Raw genomic sequence first — 21,229 nt, forward strand, 5'->3', positions numbered from 1 at the left:
TTTGCATTTTAACAGACCCGGATGATGGTGTTGAAAAATTGTGCAAGGTCTTCTGAGTGACTTCCAAATGGAGAAAAGATGTCAACATTTTCCATTATAAATCGTCCAAATGTGCTGCATGAATATTTTGGGATCGACAGACTATAGTCCCAATATATAATCGGAAAATCAAACCAGGCAACGTCTAGAGCTCTCTATTCGGATCATATGTATATAGCTGCTGGAATAAACAACTGCATGCTTTGTAATGCAAACATAAACAAAATTGCATTGCTAAAAATACTAGTTTCACAAATTACTAGTTTCACAAATTACCGGGTATTTTAATGTTTACTGTATTTTAATTTTTTAATGTCGTCAGTCCTACAGTTTTTTTCTTCCATCTCAATGATACTGTATCGTCTGTATGATAAAAGATCGTCTAGAACACCGAAAATTCAATTTTGATGTAAGTATATACATGTACATCATATTTGAAAATAATATTAAAATACTCAAAACACGAATAAAACGCTTTCACTAACTGCGTACGTTACGCTAATATGCCAGCAATACCATATAAGAGAAATAAGTAAAAAGTTATAGCTAATTTGCTCGTTTAATCATGTTAATGTTTCACAATTCGTATACAATTGATTTTTCCGTTTCGTACTCAACTAAAGCCGAATGAATACAATGCTATAATTGATAGACATTCATATGAATATTAATAAGATAGCAACATGTTGATAATCATTCATTAGATATAAATAAAAGATACAAAGTAAATCGTTTCTGGCCAGTCTATACCCTTTTTAAGGGATAAACGTGATGATATTTTCCATTCCGTTCCGTTTTCCGTTCCGCGTTTTAGCAACACCCATACATACATGTCTGTGTTTTCCGTATGCAGAAAAGGATTGCGGTAGTTAAGATCAGCTAAAGGAATTCATTATTGTGTTTTAATTGGATTATCATTATGATGTTGACCAATTTAGGTAAGCATAATACATGTAGTAGCAGTAGCACAATATAATAAGATGCCAGCATGGGATTCCTGTCAGCATACATACACAACTTTCACTTTCTAAATGTAATCTCCCTTTGACAGCATACTGTATCATCATCTTTTAATATTTAAATAAGCTTATCATCGTTACCTATCCTATCGCATTTGTAAAGTTTCTGTCATTTTAGTTGCAAAAGTTATTTTTTTCATTTGTCAGACTGCATGCACTGTTGAGTTGACCCCATATTGACCCTGTATAAACAATTTCTTATTAAATTTGTGTATTTCATATGTAAGTAAGTGTAGACACTTATATTTTTTATATGAGTAATAATAGGAAGGAAGGAGTATTTCTTTCTTAATGTATTATAATGCAACAATGTAGGTCATGACCTTATGGGACTGTTCTGACCCCACGAAACAGGAAAATACAAAATATCTTCTAAAGTCATTATGATGCATCAACTGGTGTAAAGTACATTAATGACCCCCAGGTGTTGTCTTTAACCCCCCCCCCCCCCCCCGCCTTTATGAAATAGGAAATGATATGATACACTGTATATTTTGTTAACTTCTGAGATCCTCATCCCTAAACCGTTTAATTTATTTTTGCTCTTTGTGTCATTGCGCGTAAAATTGTATTGTAAGATTATGCCCCCTTGGAGACACCCTGACATTTTAGAACTAGAAATAATAATGTATTTTATCTTATTCATATGTTATACAGTAGTGTTTGATCCATGTGGGTAATTCCTAGCCTAATGATGTCACTGCTTTGTTTAGGAGACTTTACAATTGCCCCAAATAGGTGAATACACATGGCAGTGATGCATATAACATTTTGTTTATAAATCTTAAAAATTGAATTAAGCAAATTCCAAAATGTTAATGTGAATCACGAGAGAAAAAGCAATCAAGAAATGATTTAAAATTTGCTACTGTACACATGTAAGAATGTATTAAGAAGACTGAATCTTTATAAGCAGGTTAGATTGGGGGGGGGGGATGAATGTGGAGTATAAACATTTATAATTTGAATCATTTATTGTTATTAATTAATTTTAACTTGTCAATGAATACTACTTATTGATCCCAAAGTAGAAATATGACCTCTGATCGTATCTCAATAGATCATTTGTCAATTATGCAAGGTATAATGTAATTTTTTTTAAGAATAACATTTTTTACCAGTTTATAAAAGTTTTTAGACACCCAAATTATATTTTGATTTTAATAGATTATTCGACAAGGAAGGGGGGGGAGAGAGAGAGAGAACAGTTTATATTTGAGTTTGTTTGGGAGTGGGGGTTCCAAGTCATATATTTGACAATTTTTTAATGTAATTTAAAATAAGACTAAGCCATACTACAGTCATGAACATGAATAGTATAGAACAAAACACAAACTAATACATGTACATGTATATATACATAGGAAGTATTACAAAACAGATGATTGATCTATATCTGGGTTCTTAAATTGAATCATATATCATGTACATATTATATTATTGTTTCTTTGTTCAAGGCATTTAAGATGGTATGTAGGTCATGATCCCAAGTGCTCTTCCTGAAATTATCAAATATCATAAAAACCATTGAGATCCCCACCTCAATCCAAAGATATTATTCCTCCTTAGGTCATGCAGGCGCATCAGATCATTATGGCATGTAAGTCATGACCCTAAGGGGTCATCCTGACCCCCCTTAGAATCAGAAATTGTCAATTATCTTTAAATTATTGATGTTTGATGATCCTATCTCTATTTAATCTTTATTAATTATTAAGTCTCCTGAATGAAGTTTGGAGACTTATTGTTTTTGTACGGTTCTTAATACATGTATATATTCTTCATCTTCTTTTTCTTCTTTCCCGCTCTGAACTTGTTTCTCAGAGATGGCTGAACATAATTGTACAAAACTCTAGGATATGATAGGCCTGCAAATCTAGTTGTGCACCCTGGTTTGATTTTTCTCATTTTGGGTTAGACAACCACTTTTCGGGGGAGGGGGGGGGGAGGGGGGTGTCAAAAGGGTGTGGGGTCTAACATTGAACCTTGTAGAAAGAATCATAGACTCTATTGTAAATGGTAACTTGAAAACGGACAAAGATAATAATATAGGGTTTTCATAATCATATATTGGCTGTTACTGGCAATATATAGGGTTTATTAGATCTGACCCCTGGGGTCATCCCCACCCCCCAGGAATTTGAAATTACCATATATCTCAGAAACTGTTATAATCATGACCCCTAAACCATATATATTCATGTTTCTGATGTCAAGGGGCATCAAATGTTATGTAGGTCATGGGCCCTGTGGGTGGTCCTGACGCCCTCAAACAGCAAGTCCCTTAATATCTTCAAAACAGTTGAGATCCCCACCCTTAAACCATATATATTCTTGTACCTTGTGTCAAGGGGCATCAAACGGTATGTAGGTCATGGGCCCCGGGGGTTGTCATGACCCCCCTTGAACAGGAAGTGCACGAATATCTCGAAAACGGTTGAGATCCCCACCCCTTAACCATATATATTCTTGATCCTTAAAGGGCATCAAAAGGTATGTACCGGTAGGTAATGGGCCTCAGGGTTAAATTTAATTTTTCAAAACCGTAATGCACATCTATGGAACAGTTCCTTTCATATCCCAAGATATGATGTGTCTATCCATTAAATCATAAAAGGAGTTCTAGGATCTATGTTTCTTTTTAAGTGATAAACATCAATTTTCTGCTACATTTTGACTCCCTGGATGAAATTTAAATTTTGAAAACCTTACTGCACATCTATAGAACAGTCCCTATCATATCCCAAGATATGATTGTCTATCCATTAAATCATAAGAGGAGCTCTTGGATCAATGTTTGATTTTTTAGTGATAAACGTCAATTTTCTGCTACTATTTGACTCCCAGGATGAAATTTAAATTTTTAAAACCTTATTGCACATCTATAGGACAGCCCCAATTATATCCCAAGAGATGATGTAGCTACTCCAAAGGTTGTAAGAGGAGTTCTGGGAACCATATTTTTTTTGCCAAAAAACGTCATTTTTTGTTGCCCACTGATCCCCTTAATTAAAAAAAAAATTCTGGAACCTGATCATGCCTCAATATGACACCCCCAATCATATTCTAGAAGATCATTTGGCTACTGCTTAAAAAAAATGACGTTTTTTAAACCAGTTTTTTTGTAAAAAAACGTCATTTTTTAGCCATTAAATGACCCCCAGGACAAAATTGAAAATTCCGAAACCTTATTGCGCATCTATAGGATACCCTAAAACATATACTTTTGAAAATGTAGGAGGAGTTCGAGGAAGAAGGTTTTTTGTGAAAAAACGTCATTTTTTACCAATTATTTGACCCCCAGGACTAATAGAGGATTTTTGAAAATTTTTTACAAAACAACATGATACCCCAAATCAAACTCCAAGAGTTCAGTTTGCTGGTTTATAAGATGTAAGAGCAGTTTGAGAAAGTAAAACGTGACAGACGGACGGACGGACGGACAGACGGACGGACGGACAGACGGACGGACGGACGGAACAGGGTAACAACAATATACCCGGTATAAAAATACTTTCTTTGATGATTCACGCGGGTTAACAAGGTAGCAGTCATTGCATAAAAAATTTCCATAACCTGCTAACGCGGGTTATGTATATTTTTTTCTGCAATGTAGCCAGATTCATGTCCCGCACGAATCACCAAAGAAAGCATTTGTTTAAATACACAGTGAATCCCTGTAAACATTACATTTTATCAAAATGTTTTTCCTATTATTTTATTTGTATGTCTGTTTAAGATTTCTTGAAACCTATTTTAATTAATGCCGGATTGTCCCAGTCCAATGTAACTATGCAATTAACGTTACTGTATGGAGTACTTTACTTACTGGCAACTATGAATTTATGATTTTAGCCTATATCTTATTAATTTAGTTTTTATTCTAATGTCAAATAAAAAAAAACTAATTCATGAGTACCAAGTTTATTGTTGTTATTTAGTTTCTATAAAGGTAATGTCAAATAAAAAAAGGCAAATAACAGACTTGATACTAATTCAGGTCTATATACTTATTCATTTTCTTCCATTCATTTGCCTCTGCTTTTTGTTTTTTTGGGGTTTTTTTTGCGAAGTCCAACTTCCATTTAAAGAACACCTAAGTAGGGGTTAAAGATCATCTTCACAATGGTTTTCATCTTAGCTGCAGCAGCTAGTGAGGCATATGGCTGCCACTCCATTTTTTTGATCCATCATTATAATCCGCTATTCCCCTAATGAACATAAAACTGTCTTTCCTATTGCCGACAATGGATTCTATCACCTGATCATACTCGGAATCGAAACATGTCATGCCATAATTGTGCGCGAAATCTAGCCTCTTGTGGTCGTACTTTGTGATTGCTCGCCCAGACCCCACCACCCCGAAACCTGACTGTGGGAACATTCTCTCTAATCTCAGCCTCCTCTAGTCTGTCAGGGTGCTAGACTCTCCTATGGAAATGTACAGTTTATCAAATTCTTTTGGCGCACGGTTTAAATCAGCCTCTTGTTTTTTCCATCAATTCCTGCCCTTCATGGATGTAGGGGGTTCTCAGTGAGCCTTTTCTGGTTTCCTTGTGTAGTTCTCCTCGATTTTCTCTGCAACACGCTGTAGGTCTCTGGGTGACCAAGTCCTGTTTTTGTACAGGATGTTGCCCTCTTTATCCTGTAGAATCTTGTCCACGTGAAAGCAAAAGGCAGCAAGATATCACTATGTCAACACGCCTCACGTGCTTGTAGACGTTGGTGTAATGAGGAACTCCTCCTGCTACCCCACCATTAACACATGCTCAATATTCTGGAATGTTCCTATGAAAAAAAAATTACGCAAAATTATATTGAGGCTTGCGGCGTACTCAGCCTACTAGGTACTTGCATTTTTGCGTTAAATTGATACGGAATTCGGGAGCGAGTTCGAAAGCTTGCTGAACAGGTCTCTCTTACTGTCCTTCTTTCAGTTAAATTGATACGGAATTTAGGAGCAGGTCTCTCTTACTGTCCTTCGTTCAATATCAATTGAATTTAATCAAACTTCAAATCGTAAAATATCCGCAGAGAGACCTAAACATAGCTTTATATAAACATAGCTTTATATAAATTTGAACACGAATTCGCCAAAGAAGAATTTAAAACTGAAGAATATAAAATTGTATAAATATCTGGCTTGATCCCCGTGATAAAGCTACTCACCCAGTAGTCGGGTGGTGGTGTTGCCTGATAAGATTTGAGCTGCCCGGGATCGTCCGATCTGTGGGAGCTTGGTGGACACACATTTATGTTCTCCAATAAAACCCACTGTGTACACAGAAAATTCTCCTTAAAAAAGAAAAAAATATCATTAGATCATGCCAGATGGTTGTAAACAATACTTACCAGAAATCAGAAACTTTACTAAATGAATATGGTACATATAACACATTGTGATTTATAGTAAGGTAAGAAATAAAATCAAAATGTTTCTCAAAATGAAACTCTTACTGGACCAATATTAATAACTATAAAAAGTTAAAATTTTAGTAGATAAGCAATTAACACTAGGTTATGTCACTGTAATAGTCATAATAGTCCTACCCTCTGTCTTGTATTTGACAAAAGTGGTTATGTTATCCATCATGGCGTACACAGCGAGCTTCTCACAGTAGTTAGCTGTAATGATTCTGATGGTGGGTTGTTGGTTGGCAGCAATGTTTGGCATGTGTTTCACCATCTGTACTTCAGTTTCTACAAGTTTAAGTAGTATCACGTTTGAAACAGATATCCATTGCGTTTTTACAATAAATGTACAATGTGCTTGAAGATTTTATTAACGAAACATAAGATTCAAAACAAAACTTCCAATTCCATATTTATTTGATGATCATATTAAAGATAAAAAATATCAAAATGGAAAAAAAAAACCAAAGACAAACTGCCAAAAATCTCAATTCAATTTATTCAGTAAGACAAAGTAACGTAAATTCAGGGTCTCAATCTACTGTATATACTATATTTGTATATTCTAGGATTATAAAGTGACATATATATATAGGTTATGGATCGGGTGTAATTCGATTATGTATGATATTGTATTTCACTATACTTTTGACATACACATGTCGCATTCATAAAATACTTACTTTCATAAAATATTTACTTACTTACTCTAACCAGTTTATCAATCAGTTGAAACCTTCAGCAACCCCCAAAAAGTCAGACTTCACAAAATAATCATAATAATGGCAAACTCAATTTCCCATAGTATTTTCACTACCCTGATGTACATTATCACTAATTTAGTTTATTTTACTTACTTTCTACGATAAATTTATTAATGTAAATATATACAAGAAAATGCATTCTTTGATGTTCATGAGGGTTATGGGGTTACGAAGGTAACGTTAGCTCGATCATTGCATTTTTAATGCGGGTTATATGTATTTTTTCTGCAATATCGCTACCTTCATATCCCGCGCGAATCACAAAAAACAAACAAAAACATTTTATTGTTTTATTGCATCTTTGTTCTTAAGAATAGTGGTTTTTTTGGGAGTTGATTTTAATCAACTCTCCTATGCAGTTACTCTGGCAAACCGAAAGTGAAACAGTGTTTGGACCTAAGCACAAATCACCACCGCTGACAACACGTAGATCTTGAAAATAATAAATACATTCGGTGTACTGTATGCTGTACCATTGTTTTTCAAAAGAAACGTATTTATAAATACCTTGAAAATTAGTCAGATTTTATATAGTACGAAAAATTTAATTGTTTTTTGTAGTTGCATGTATTGCTACGCCAGAGTTAAATATAGTCTCGTTCAACCAGACGCTCGGCTGTCTCCGTAAATCTCCGACAAGCCGGGAATCTCTCTTGGTTGTCGGATATTAACGGAGACAGCCGAGCATCTGGTTAAAACGAGACTAGAGTTCAATATTGCTTGGATCCAGACGTGTCAGGCACGTAGCATCGTTTTTGAAAGTGGTGGGCCAGGCTCATCTTGACAGCCAAAAAAAAAAGGAAAAAAAAAGAAAAGAATTTCGGCATTTTCCAAAATCTTTAAAATCCTAATCCAGGGGGGGGGGTCATATCAATTTTTTTTATACCGGTACTCCCAAAAAAGGGGGGGGGGGGGGCAGCTCCATGATAATTCAATTTATTATGTGTAAATTTAAAAAAATTGGTTGCTGTGTGAAAAAGTGGGGGGGGGGGGCATGCTGGCTGGCCCCCCGCCCCCCCCCCCCCCCCCCCCCCCCCCGATGCTACGTGCCTGAGTGTACAATTTTTAGAAACATTTCGTTTACTGATAAACGTTAACAGTTTGATGGAATTAATTCTATCTTTAAATATTACAGAACATGATTCATACGGGGTTTTCTCGAAATTCTTGTCGGAAAAGTTCGAGAATTCATATTATAAAAATGTGCGAAATTCAAATACAGATTAGAAACTACGTTCCAGGCAAAACAACATATCGTTAATTTTAAAATTAATAATAATCAATAAAAACAACTCCAGACAGTACTTCAGTACTTTGATTTATATCGTACCCTCCGTTTAGTCATGGGTACGTTTTCACCTGGGTACGTTTTCTCCTGATACCATTTGGGTTACTGGGGTGACATAAACCGAAAGAGGAGGAAACTTGACGTAAGACTCCGGAGTGCCAGTTAGACAGTAAAAATAAATTTAATTCTTTATTGTTTTAACTTCCACCCTTTAATTGAATAATTGCAAAGTACACAAGTAGGTTAATCATGTAAACTGTAAATGGTGTAATGTAATGGTATATTTAAAGATATTGCAATATTGTCAGATCGCGTCTCTACGATCGAAGGAGTCAAACTACACTATATTTTTTTAAATGCAGAACTTAGATAAATATTTATTTCATTATGAATACGTATAGTATACGCCACTGAAAAGTAATTTTAAAGTGTTTTTTTGTTTTGTTTTTGTTTGTTTGTTTACTATTGACAGTGCTTGGACACTGAGCTCGGGGGGAAAAGCCCGAGGTGTTGCGATTGTAAGCATATTTATCAATGTCGCCCCCGTGCTAACTCGGTCCAATGTAATGATCGAATTTTAAATTCTATAACATAATAGAGACATTATGAAAATCCACTCTTTTAAACAAGATTTGCAATTTAAAATATTAAACGGACTGATGTTTTAAAAATAATTAATCTAAATTAATCAATTGTTTTCATTGCCATGCTTTTTAAGGGTTTCCGAAGTGATATTGAAGAAAAAACAAAAAAAGAGACATTATGAAAATCCACTCTTTTAAACAAGATTTGCAATTTAAAATGTTAAACAGACTGATGTTTTAAAAATAATTAATCTAAATTAATAAATTGTTTTCATTGGCATGCTTATCTAAAGGTTTCCGAAGTGATATTGAAGAAATCCTGTTCATCTTTATGTAACACTTCATCATGAGGGATAAAACGGGACTTAAAAAAGCACAGTTAAAAGGTATTTAATACGCTCTGAACTTTGTCAATAAAATAACTATTGAGGTCTTACCTTTCACGAAACTTATACATACTATACTAGCTTGAATTTAGCGAATTTGCTGTTCTAGAACTATTATACTTATATGAATATAAACAATTTCATTTTCCAAACAATGAATTTTCAAGAAAGTAAATTGTATTAAAATATATCAAAACGTAATTACTTATATGTCATCATTAATATGACTTGTAGGTCATATACACATCATTTCATAAATTTTCTGGATATTTCGAGAGCTCATTTGTTTTGTTCAATGTTTTTTTTTAAACTTATACATGACAGATAAAGTAAAGAAGACTGACACAAGAAAAGCTGCTACAAGCAGTGCTCCTGTAGATGATGACAACAGGGCTCAGTCTCAGATGCGATATAATCTCCGGAAAAGAAAAGGACAAGAAGAGAAGGGTAAATTGCGATTTTAAGCTACCACTATTGTTTTACATACTAGTTAAATTTGAGATAGGCTTTTATCAATATCACATTTAAATCTAATTAAACTAATACTTTCTTCTTACAATGTCTGATGATAGAATATGAAGTATGGGCAAGAAAGAAATTGAAAAAAAACCCTGTGAAATCATATGGAAAAAAGTCTTGTTCGTGAACTAATTCTGATTAAATAATATATTAAATGTAAGTTCAAGTTGTAAAAAAGGGTCGTTAACAATCAGATATTCTAGAAAAGACATGGCAAGGGACTACTTTGAAGTTTTTTTTAAAGTCCTAATAACCAATGAAAGTGGAATTTCTCTTTAAGTATGTTGATAAGACTTAGTGGGAAGCTAGTTTTTTTTTCTTTTTCTTTTTGTAGACCATTGCCCTGCGAACAAAAAACATCGACCAAATATTCAGGCACAAAATGGTGAGCAGAAAACGGTAACTAATTCCAGAAAAATTATCACAAGAAGTAAAATGACAGTTTCGAAAGAACAAACCAATAAAACTACGCAACACAAAACAACACAATCCCTCAAAAGAAAGAATCATTCCCCCATGACAACCAATGCCAATAGTAGCAAGAAAGCAAAGCCTCCTCCAAAGTTGAAAAAAATCTCGCAGATATCTACTTCTTTCTGGACAGGGAAAGATTCTTCTTCTTCAGCTAAGAAAAACGCAAAATCATCCTCCAAGTTAAGGGCGGCAAAAAAAGGAAAAGAATACATTTCTCCAAGATTGAAGCAGAGTTTGGGGAACAGAAATCCATCTACTCTGAAAAAGAGAATAAGATCAGCCCAAGTAAAGGAACCAATTTCTGAGAAAGAAATGCAATCCAAAACGCCGTTAAAAAGGAAACGTAGAGGATGTAAAGAGTTGTCAGGAAAGTTTGCAGACATGTTCCTGAACAAATTGGATTTAGTAGCTCATATTGATATTGATAACCGTTCACCAATACATGGAATAAGCGTTACTCACGATAACCTGGTGTGGGTGAACTCTCTGTCGAAGCGGGTGAATCTTTACAATTCTTCTGGAGACCTTCTTAGATTTTTTGATTTAGACTACCACCCAGTTTTCAATTGTTGCATGCCCAATGGCGACTTGCTTGTGACAACGGGCTTCAGTACAGGGGCCAAACCTACCTTGGAATATATTTCTCGAGAAGGGGACACAAGGTTGCTAGCTGATCTTTCTGAATATGCCGATTTACTGTGTGGAGTTCTTTATCAAGACGAGAGGATATACGTCATAGGAGACAGGTACATCATTCTTAAAGTTGACATGAATGGAGAAGTTGAGAAAGACTTTGAAATAGAATCAGATCTCGTTGACGTAAATCATCTTATTTCTCAAAATGGTCAAATTTTTGCTCTGAACAATAAAATGTTCTCCATGTATCTGTTGGGTTCTGATGAAATTTCTACTAAGGTTATTAACAAAGTGGCGGTCGACAAATCATATTCAGCAAGTGCCTCTGTTGACAACTTCGGGAACATCATAGTGGGAGTAGACCCTCCAGCCTCAAAGATTGTCGTAATCGATCCGAGACTAGAGCGTAAGCACGAGATAGGTTGTGATTTTTCAGGAATGATCCGTGCCACAGCTGTCGACAAACAAAACCAGCTCTGGATTGGAACAGACGATGGAAATCTGTACATTGCAAAATACCTTAAATAATGACCTTTCTTTATTGATAAGAACTGTAGTTTTGGTTTTCTAGATTGCTAATGTATATCTGTTTCTTTCCTTATAAAAACAAAACCACTCATTACCTATTGCCTCGACCAAAGACGTTGCGAGTTTTGAACAATGTCATCGCGGGAAATTTGTGACGAAAAAATGTAATATAAGATATCAGTTAGACTGTTGCAGTTTATTGAAGTTCATTTTGATTACATATACGGTAAATCGTGATATATTATATCCCGGTAAATGTATCTCAACTTACAATTGTTTAATTTATGCATTAACCATATTGTGAGCATGATCAAAGTTGAGCTATAAATTTCAAGAATATAAGAATTTGTATGTTACGGCACATTTGCACATTAGTTTCACGGTAATATAATAAAAAAATAGTAAATAAAAAATTTGATTCATTGATTTTTACAAAGAAGTGTATTTGTATACATTGTACTTATGAACATTAGTACGGTGACATGGGGTGATAACGAACACTGTTCAAAATCAAAATCCAAAGGAAAAATACAGAACAGGAGGAGAGCAAACAGATTTCTCTAAAAAAAATTAGAGGTAGGATCAGGTGCCATGGGGGAGTGAGCATCCACTGCAGACCAATCACACCTGCCGTGTGTTCTTTGTCGTAATCGGGAAAACGGAAAAATCCATAGACAATTACGTGATTCACTATCTCCGATTCTCAGCAAATGTTCGATAACTCTAAATTACCCAGATTTTTTTTTATTCGTCTTGTAGTCTTATAGTGTTCATATTCCACACAAATTTCAAAGAACTGGTTGGCTTAGTGGATTCATGGAGAATAACTACATAAAGAAAAATGGGTTCGAGCCACCGATGCACCGGTACAACCGTATTTTTTTCTTATTGATCTCAACTTGTATATCTATTCCATTATATCCATCGTGGACAAAATTGCAATAACTTCGTAAAATGCATGGATATCATAAAAAAAACTTTTTAATTTTATTTCATTTGTAGATTTTTGAAGGATAAATAACACTTTTATAATGAAAAAAATATTTTGAGGCTAAGGATCGGAGAACATTAATTAATTATGGTCTAACAATAAGTATGAAAAACGTCAGTCAGCATGCGACCCAGTGGAAGATTGTATTTGAGCTTACGAAATGATGATGACTTCAATCGAGACTATTGGTAGTCCTGTTTTATCAACTTGTTTGTCAGTAGCTTGCCTCGCCTTAGAAACTTTTTATACGTGGAGCATGCCCTTGCGTATCGAATTAACTGAGAGACAAATACTCCATATATGTAGGTGATGAAGGTATTTTGCTATATAAGTAAAGAAAGTTGACTATAGAAAAATTGAAGTCATCACGTTTATCTTGAAATTTTTTGTAAGTTTACCATCAATGTTTTCCCAGTGAAATATCCAAATATGAAACAGATGACGCAGACTTTGTGGTATGTTCTTTTTCAAGTTCACTGGAATATATCAAGTCGACGTAAGTATGGAAGCAACAATTGTTAATTGAAAATTGTCCATATACCTGAATGTTGAGTTGAAAGCCACAGCGAGTGATTAATTTTGTTTCACGCACGAGTTTTTGAGAAAATTCTGCTTCATATGAATACAAAAATAGGTCTGCTAACAATGGGATGCAATTGGTATCCATGGCAATTCCAACAAATAGTTGGAAGATCTGATTTCCAAAAACTGCATAGATGTTGTGTATCATAAACTCAAGCATCTATTTAATATCCACTTCAGAGTACTTGTGTGCACAATCTGAATGGTTTTTAACAAAATAGTTTTGTAAATGACCAATGAAAAGGTACATGTAGGGAAAGTAACGTGATTCATTTTTATTGAAAAAGCAGCTATCAATGATGCCAAAAAGCATGGACTTTAATTTATCGTGGGGTGGTTGTATAAAAAGTGTAGAAAAGTCGTCTGTGTTGATGCTATTGATATTGGTAAAATTTTGGGAGTTCAAATTTTCTTAAAGTTCCTTGAAATTCTCAATTTACAAGGCTTCTAGAATATACTGTTGCACAGTACTCTTAACTTTCACCTTTTTTTTTTTTACTGCTGTTAATATTTCAGTAAGAAGTAAAGAAAGAGGCTTCGTAGAACATTTACTGGAACCTGTTATATATCCTTGTATTAAAAGATTTTAATCGTATAAAGTTTAGGAAGCCAATATAGTAAAGGTAATTCAAATTGATTTTGGTTGTTGGAAACATTGAAAATATTCAAAACTGACCTATGATTTTGAAGAATTTCCTATTTGAAAAGAGAGCTATGAGTATAAGTTGGATTGCCACTTGTGGAATGAAATCCAAGTTCTTCTAATATACAATTTATATAATGACCCTTACAAACAAAGACAACGATATTTCCTGTTTTGTCAGCAGGGACCAGTACAAACTTACCGTGTTCAATCTATCCATATTGCATGCAGCAGAACATTTGACATGCGTGTTGAGGACAGAAAGCAGGATTGGATACATTTATCGAATCATTTGTAAACGTAAGAAGGGGTGCAATATGAATTTTCAGATACATATAAGATACAATTTCAATAGACATTTTTACTTCCATTTCTTATTTAGACAATAAGGAACTTCCAAAGACCTATATTTGATAAAAAGAAACGTGCCCATATATGAGAGAGAGAGAGAGAGAGAGAGAGAGAGAGAGAGACACACACACACACACACAGATGTGTGGACTCTGGGATAAATGTATAACATTTTATAAGAAAAACATGAAAAATTTAATGTGTTGGCATTTAAAATAATATTTCTTACAATAGTGTGTAGTATTTTTTTCCGTGTATGTGATTAGTGCTGTTTTTACTTTGGAACAAAACCATGATTCAAATATGAAATGGAAGCTGTTTATTTTGGTATATTTCATTTCTTGTCAGGAGATCACTGTTAACGGCAATACTTTAAAAATAAATTTTGCAAACAACTAGCGTGTTATATTTTTTATACTTGATTCCTATCATATCGCGGGTTCTATGGTATCGCGGTATTTCTGTTTACTTATAGTAGCACGCGCTGATATTGACATTTGACGTCAGGATATTTTTAGACATAAGTAAACAGAGGCACGCTGAACATCACTGAGGTATATAATATAGGAAACTCACAACAACATTGGTTTCTGGAAATAGTTTCCGTATTGATAGATTTTTGACAAAATGATTTAACTACCGCGATATCATAGGACGGGCTCATATGTCACATCTTTAAAACATTTTCGAACTTGAAAAGTTAAAATATCTGACGAGTTAAAGCAAAATTTGCTTCTTCTCACTTTTTCAGAATTAGTTTTCAAAATACCTACCCCTTTCCCTTAAGGGTGTTGTTTACTCAGGGTTTGAGTTCTCAAATTCGGATTGTTATAAAGTTCAATGTCATGATTAAAATTTGTTCTAAACACAAAAAGTATCTGTGAAATGAATTATTATCGACATAACATTCGATATTTTTACTTTATTATGGAATTATGCCAAAACAAAAATAGACTAATAGCCAAACAGAGGAAATCCGGACTAAATTTTGCAGATTTTGTTTTCCGCTTAGATATTTTTGGAAGTACTCTAATATTAAAAGTTAAGATTTTATATTTTAGTCTTTATAATTATGCATATTTTCTGTTAGTTTTACCTTATTTATTCATTATAATAACCGTATGGACCGAATTTGAAAAATATTGAAATATGCTTAAAAACGACAAAAGACACCATATCTCAAAATTTTGATCATTGACCTCATATAAATTATATGCCAGCATAATAAGATCAATATAAGTAGTTTAATACTATAAATGTTTTTGTATTATCATCATTCAATTTTTTGTAAAATTGGATCAAATATGGGTGGGAATTTGAAAAGTGATAGAGGAAATTCGGACTGGAATATTTATAAAAATTGTGAACGAAAACTTAATGCTTTGTATGTATTTAATATCACTGCAATTTATAAATTGTATTTCATTTTTGAAAGTGTTGAGCAATTTGTATTATTTTCATAATTAAGAAAATCTGAATCATAGTGTAAAATTTTAAGGGATTTTCCTTTAATTTTCCAAAAATATACAATGGCCATTAACTCAAAAAGTAGGTCATTTACCTACTTTTTTGAAAATGAAAATTAACACTACAATAAAAGGTCTATAACGCACAATAGTTGGTTTTTCATTATCATCAGTGGAATTTTTTTTCGTTCTGAGTAAACGTCATCCTTAAGCACGTTAATATAAGAAAGATAACTCTGTAGCTTTTTATATCTTATAGAACAGAGTAACCTCCCTTGTAATGGCAGACGATAGGAGGAATGGAACACCGCAGGATTTGAACTTTTCTATATTATCATCACTAATCTTGTCTTTTTTACACTAACTTTAGGTAAGAATACGTTAAGCATAACTGTCAAACTAACTATCAACTTCTTGATTATAATTTTTTTAAGTAGGCTTAGCCTAATAGATAAATAATGTCTCCACTAAGTCTGCGTTCGGTGGGGAAGAAGGGGGATAGAGACTGTTGCTGACGTTGCTATTGCCAACGCAATTACATATATAGGTAGTTTTGTTTGTAGTTACGGCTCATTCTTTACGAATTAGTCGAAGCGAACAGACGTGTCTGAACGCCGAGAGATAAAAATTGCGAATTTGATAGAAAGAAATGATCGGAGCAATAGAGAAAATGATTCCAAGCATGAATAAGAGGGTAAAGATTGTTTTTGTGATCTTTCTCTCGTGGGTTGCGTAGAGATCACGTGCAATTTAGATAATTTCAAGGAACGGCCGCCATCGCTCAAATCTTTGGTAGCCATGACTCTCGGAGGTTTCAGATTTATCACTTAAATTTCCACAATTCAAGGAAATTTCGAATCGAGGATCCTCTTTGGTTGCTTTGTTAGGGTTTTGGTAGTTTTTTTTGTGTTTAAAAAGTTAATTTTATGGTTTTTCCGATTCTGGCCGAATTAAGAGACGGGATTGTATTCCATAGCAACGGAGATATACTGACGAATTTATGATTTTATCATTTATTTTATTTAGTCTCTATTTTAAAATCGATTCAAAAAAACAACAACAACAATTTATTGGTACCCTATCTATATTGTTGTTATTGAGTTTCTATGCAAGTAACGTCGACCAAAAAAGAAAATTCAATACTAAACAACAACATCCAAAACTCACCTCCCCCTTGTCCTCTGTTGTTTTTACCATAATTTTTTATTCTAGCCCAAACATGAAATTTTTGAGACAAAAACACTGATGAAATAAATGCGAAAGTGAATCTTTGATACCAAAGAGTGCTATCATGATCGTATAGTATAAATGCCTGCACTAATAACAGTATCAACTCACATCTCTACATGTATGTTTAACCTATGCAATCCTACCCCCCCCCCCCCCCCCCTCCAAACACACACACACACACACACAAACACCTGCACTTACCAAATCCTCTCTGCACATGAACTTGTGTTTCTGTACCGGAAGTTTTACTTCGGTATATCTGTAGCACATGTTTTAAATAAACTTATGTCACATGAATACAAATGACTATGTACTGTGTCTCAGAATTTAGTATTGCCGAATTGCAGATGTTTATAATTATGTTCACTATTGAATAGTGAACAGTAACATTACATATCATGGATCTCCTCTCTGTTTCAGAGGATAGTCGAGTCCGCCTCTGTGGCGGAAGACGCCTCCAGTTTCTACAAGAGGCTGGGACTGGACATACTGACCCCGTTCTCCACTTCCGGCCTGTCTCAGCAGGTCTCAGATTTTGTTATATCTAGCACTGTGTAATTCACTGTGTTCTAGTGTATACAATGTGTAAGTGTCTGGGATTAATATTCTATTTCTATTTTGCAACAATTTGCAGCAACCCATATCTGAAACATGAAATTATTTGAATTTCCTATATAAACATGAAATTGCCAGTCGTCATATTATACAAAATTCATTAAAATAAACTGATTTTCTACAGACTGGACTAAACACTAAGAACAATGTGCATCAAACTTGCCATACAGCCTCTAAAACATCAAACACCGTCCAAAGACCTGACAATGGCGTGCTACAGTGGGTAAGTTGGGAAAATAATATCGGTAAAAAACTAATACCGTATCCTTGTTTGTATAAGTCGGGTAAATTTAAGAAAAATAATGTACATTTGCATGCTCTCTAGATTAAACCGCCTTATTTAATCTTTTTTCTTAGGTTCAATCTCAACAGAGAGACAATCTCACTGCCAGGACTTCCTACACAAGTCAGCATGTAGGGTTCGAGTCAGTAGTGACCAGTCTGTCCAAGAATGTACCCACTGGTCGTCCTGTTGGTGGCAACCAATCTACCCACCGTCATGGGCATGACTCAAACTACCGGTATGCTCAACATTCAAATTACGGACATTGGTATCAGTCAAACCATGCTAATGGGCACCAATCAAACCATGCTCACGGAAATCCATCAAATCATGGGCACCAAGCAAGTCAGTCTTATGGACATCAGTCTTACCTCCATGGGCACCAGTCTTACCTCCATGGGCACCAGTCTACTCATTCCAGCCAGAAACAAGCACATCGTGCACAAACCAAGACTGACTTTGTCAATGATGGCGTTTTTTGTTGGTCACGACGTGATCCACTTCAAATTCATGATCAGTCACAACCAAGATTTGACAGACCAGTCAGGAAACAGGTAACGCAACTGACCATCTAGTGATGACATTGTTTCTTTCTTACAATATACCGTATATCCGGCAATTTTCGCGATCTCTTTAAAATCGCAAATAATTGAATACGCAGAAATTATATCCTGCATCATTTTCTATAAGAAACTATATAAATCGCAAAAAATAGCTGACGCAAATTAAAAATATATCAGATGTTCTCCCTTTTCGCAAATTTTGTGACACGCGAAAAAACCCGGATATACGGTAAATTCAGTGAAAAAACAATTTGAATATGATTTTGTCATTCAGTATTATTCAGTCGTTTCATACATTTGACTTTATTTTGCAGCCTCAGGTCAAGCCAATCGACAAGTATGCCCCTCCTGACTACCTTACCATTATGTATCACCCGACACCGACTCTAGAGGACCTGGGACTGACCAGCTATTTGGACAGTCCCCCATCGTCACCGAGAGCTGTGTCACCCGCCAGAGATTCTGTGCAGAGTGTGACAGCGGCAGCTAGCGAACATGAACAAACTTACAAAACAACGGCCACAAGCTGTAAGCAGACTGATGCCATAGCAACAACTAGCTATAAGCAGACCGATGCAAAAGCTGCAGGCTCTAAGATAACTGATACATTACTTCCTTGGAAGCTGATAAGGATCACCATCCCAGATCAGGACGTCAAGCCGGCTGTACAACTAGAGGGAAGTCATGTTGGTGATCCACGTCTTCTGTTTGGGAGACGATCAAGGGGACAACTACCCAAGAGGGGAGGCAATGTTTGTGTGGGACAATCACACTCACAACTCGCTAACAGGGAAGGCAGTGTTTGTGATACACGCCATGGTTTGACTGCCTCGCAACCGTCGGTTCACCAATTCCTGGAGTGTCAGTCGTCTGCTCTGACTGGACCAAACGATGCAAAGAGAAAGGGGCCAGGGTACAATACAGCTGAGAGACCCAAGAAAAAGTTGTGTGTCTGGGTAAGGAAGAAATTCGTAATAAACATGTATATAATACGATCACTTTGGCCCCACTGAATGACTAAAATGGAGTGCTAATTTTTTTAAATTATTGTTTCAGTCAACGGTCGCTGAGCAGTACGTGGCAGAGAGTCGTCAGTCTAATAACCAAGAGGCAAGACGTGACGCAGTGTACAGACGCTACAGCAGTGACGGGCGTCCATGCATGCGTCAACAGTCATATGACGCAGAGCGTCACCAGGCTAGCATCAAGTATCAAACACAGTCTGCTGGAGAAGAGTCGTACGATGAGGTACGTAATATTAACCAGGCTTTGAATGTAGTTCTTTTTATTTTGAAGATAAGATAACAATTTACCACTTTGTTATTAATTTGCAGATGCTTGCTCGTCAGAGAGCTAGACAGAACGAGCGTCAACATCTCAAACCTGGTGTCCAGTCTCTAGAACACACCAACAGTGTCAGCTCCACCTTGTTCACTGATTCAGACAACAAGGTAAAAACCTTTACTATACCCCATGCATCTAGATATCGTGTTTTTGTCTGTTAGTCAGTCCGTCAGTCCTGTTTTTTTTTTGGTAACCTCAGCTCCTTTTAATGCAATGCGCAGAATTTCCAAAACTTTACAGGGAATTAAGACATAATGTGTACATGTATACGTGTATTTTACCAGGAAATTCCAATTCCATTATTTTTCTGAGAATTTCGGTCCTTCTAAACATGGAATTTTAACTAAATAGCAATGTAAATTCCTCTTACCCTGTTGCACAGAATTTAGGATAAATTTCTTTTTAAGAGATCGTTATATTTTTTATTAAATGACTTATTGAAGTTATGCATTCTAAGATTACCGAATTCATTATTTTTTCTGCGAATATCGGTCCTTTCGAATTAAGCATTTGGTTGTTGTTAAAATCGAAAGTATAGATGTGCTGGATGTGATGATTTTTCGGAAGTAATGTCCCTATTTTAAATTGGTTTGTGTACTTAGAGCGTACCTTGCCATTTACACGTATATCTTAATGTTAATTTTATTTGGACTATTTACTAGAATTCATATTCAAATTGGGAGCGCTACCACTTGAATTATTTTAAATAAAAATTGTGTTCATATTATCATTGAAAATTAGTTTTACTAGCAGTATAAATCAATTCACCGCTTTTACTCCATAGGTCCCGCAGACGTCCGGACCCGCTGTCTCTATGGACCTGTTTGGTAGAATGTCTCCGTTTAGTTGTTGGAATCGGACAGCCCCGGAAGATCCGAGATTCTCCTAACTTGATACCTGATACCCTCCTGTTAAGCAGTTTCTTGGACCATAAACGGTCAAAAAACTGAATCACTGCGTCTTTCAGGGCTTTCTTTTTTGTTGCCTGTGGCAACCATTGCCAACTAATCTGTAATATCGACTTTGACTGATAAACTTTACATGTTGTCTGTGAAAACGTTTTTATCATTACTTTGGGCACTGTGTGTCCAGATGAAGAAACGGTCATCTTGATTCAGATGGAATTTCAATCTGCTTAATTCAACCAATCTGTGATATCGTCTGTGACGGTGATTTACTTTTTATGTTGTCTGTGACAACGTTTTTCATGATAATATTGGACACTGTGTGTCCGGGTACAGTTAATTAAAATAAAAATTCATAAACACATAACGGCTTTATATCCTACAATGTACTAGCGATTTGTTTTATACGGGGCATTAGACCAAAAAATAAAGAAATGTTATGGGTAGGGGACCTCATATACCGGTATAGCTATTTGCGGATGGGTGGAGGATTAAAGGGTTTACTTATGAGACCGATTAGCTGGCCCAAATTGCTGTATTAAAGGGTTGAAGGAAGTGACACAGTTTAAAATCCATCTAACAGTCCAATTTTTTAGTCTATCAAATC

At 35.2% G+C, this 21,229-nt stretch overlaps 2 protein-coding genes and 1 non-coding gene across 4 annotated transcripts; 2 read left to right on the forward strand and 1 right to left on the reverse strand.

Moving 5' to 3' along the window:
• Positions 1 to 4,972: 4,972 nt before the first annotated feature.
• On the reverse strand, positions 4,973 to 7,131 carry LOC105333430 (uncharacterized). The gene is made up of 4 exons (XR_004604299.2): positions 7,128 to 7,131; positions 6,609 to 6,827; positions 6,228 to 6,353; positions 4,973 to 5,846 (listed from the first exon to the last, which is right to left on the reverse strand). It is a non-coding gene; the product is annotated as an uncharacterized protein (transcript).
• Positions 7,132 to 8,559: 1,428 nt separating this feature from the next.
• Positions 8,560 to 11,829, forward strand: LOC105333429 (uncharacterized). Of its 2 annotated transcripts, XM_020069381.3 has the most exons (5): positions 8,622 to 8,691; positions 8,995 to 9,040; positions 9,400 to 9,492; positions 9,817 to 9,939; positions 10,346 to 11,829. In XM_020069381.3, exons 3-5 carry the CDS (start codon positions 9,453 to 9,455, stop codon positions 11,647 to 11,649), a joined length of 1,467 nt encoding a protein of 488 aa, XP_019924940.3. In that variant the 5' UTR covers positions 8,622 to 8,691; positions 8,995 to 9,040; positions 9,400 to 9,452; the 3' UTR covers positions 11,650 to 11,829. The 2 variants fall into 2 exon arrangements, with proteins under 2 accessions (XP_034324475.2, XP_019924940.3); XM_034468584.2 differs by lacking the exon at positions 8,995 to 9,040 and having other exon boundaries at positions 8,560 to 8,691.
• A 4,523-nt stretch (positions 11,830 to 16,352) lies between these two features.
• Positions 16,353 to 20,979, forward strand: LOC105333490 (uncharacterized). The gene is made up of 8 exons (XM_034468602.2): positions 16,353 to 16,376; positions 17,333 to 17,437; positions 17,652 to 17,750; positions 17,885 to 18,364; positions 18,688 to 19,329; positions 19,430 to 19,621; positions 19,708 to 19,824; positions 20,502 to 20,979. The coding sequence occupies exons 1-8, from the start codon at positions 16,353 to 16,355 to the stop codon at positions 20,604 to 20,606; spliced, it is 1,764 nt and encodes a 587-aa protein (XP_034324493.2). The 3' UTR covers positions 20,607 to 20,979.
• The last annotated feature ends 250 nt before the right edge of the window (positions 20,980 to 21,229 follow it).

This window comes from Magallana gigas, chromosome 5 (assembly GCF_963853765.1).
Source record: "Magallana gigas chromosome 5, xbMagGiga1.1, whole genome shotgun sequence".
NCBI classification, from domain to species: domain Eukaryota; kingdom Metazoa; phylum Mollusca; class Bivalvia; order Ostreida; family Ostreidae; genus Magallana; species Magallana gigas.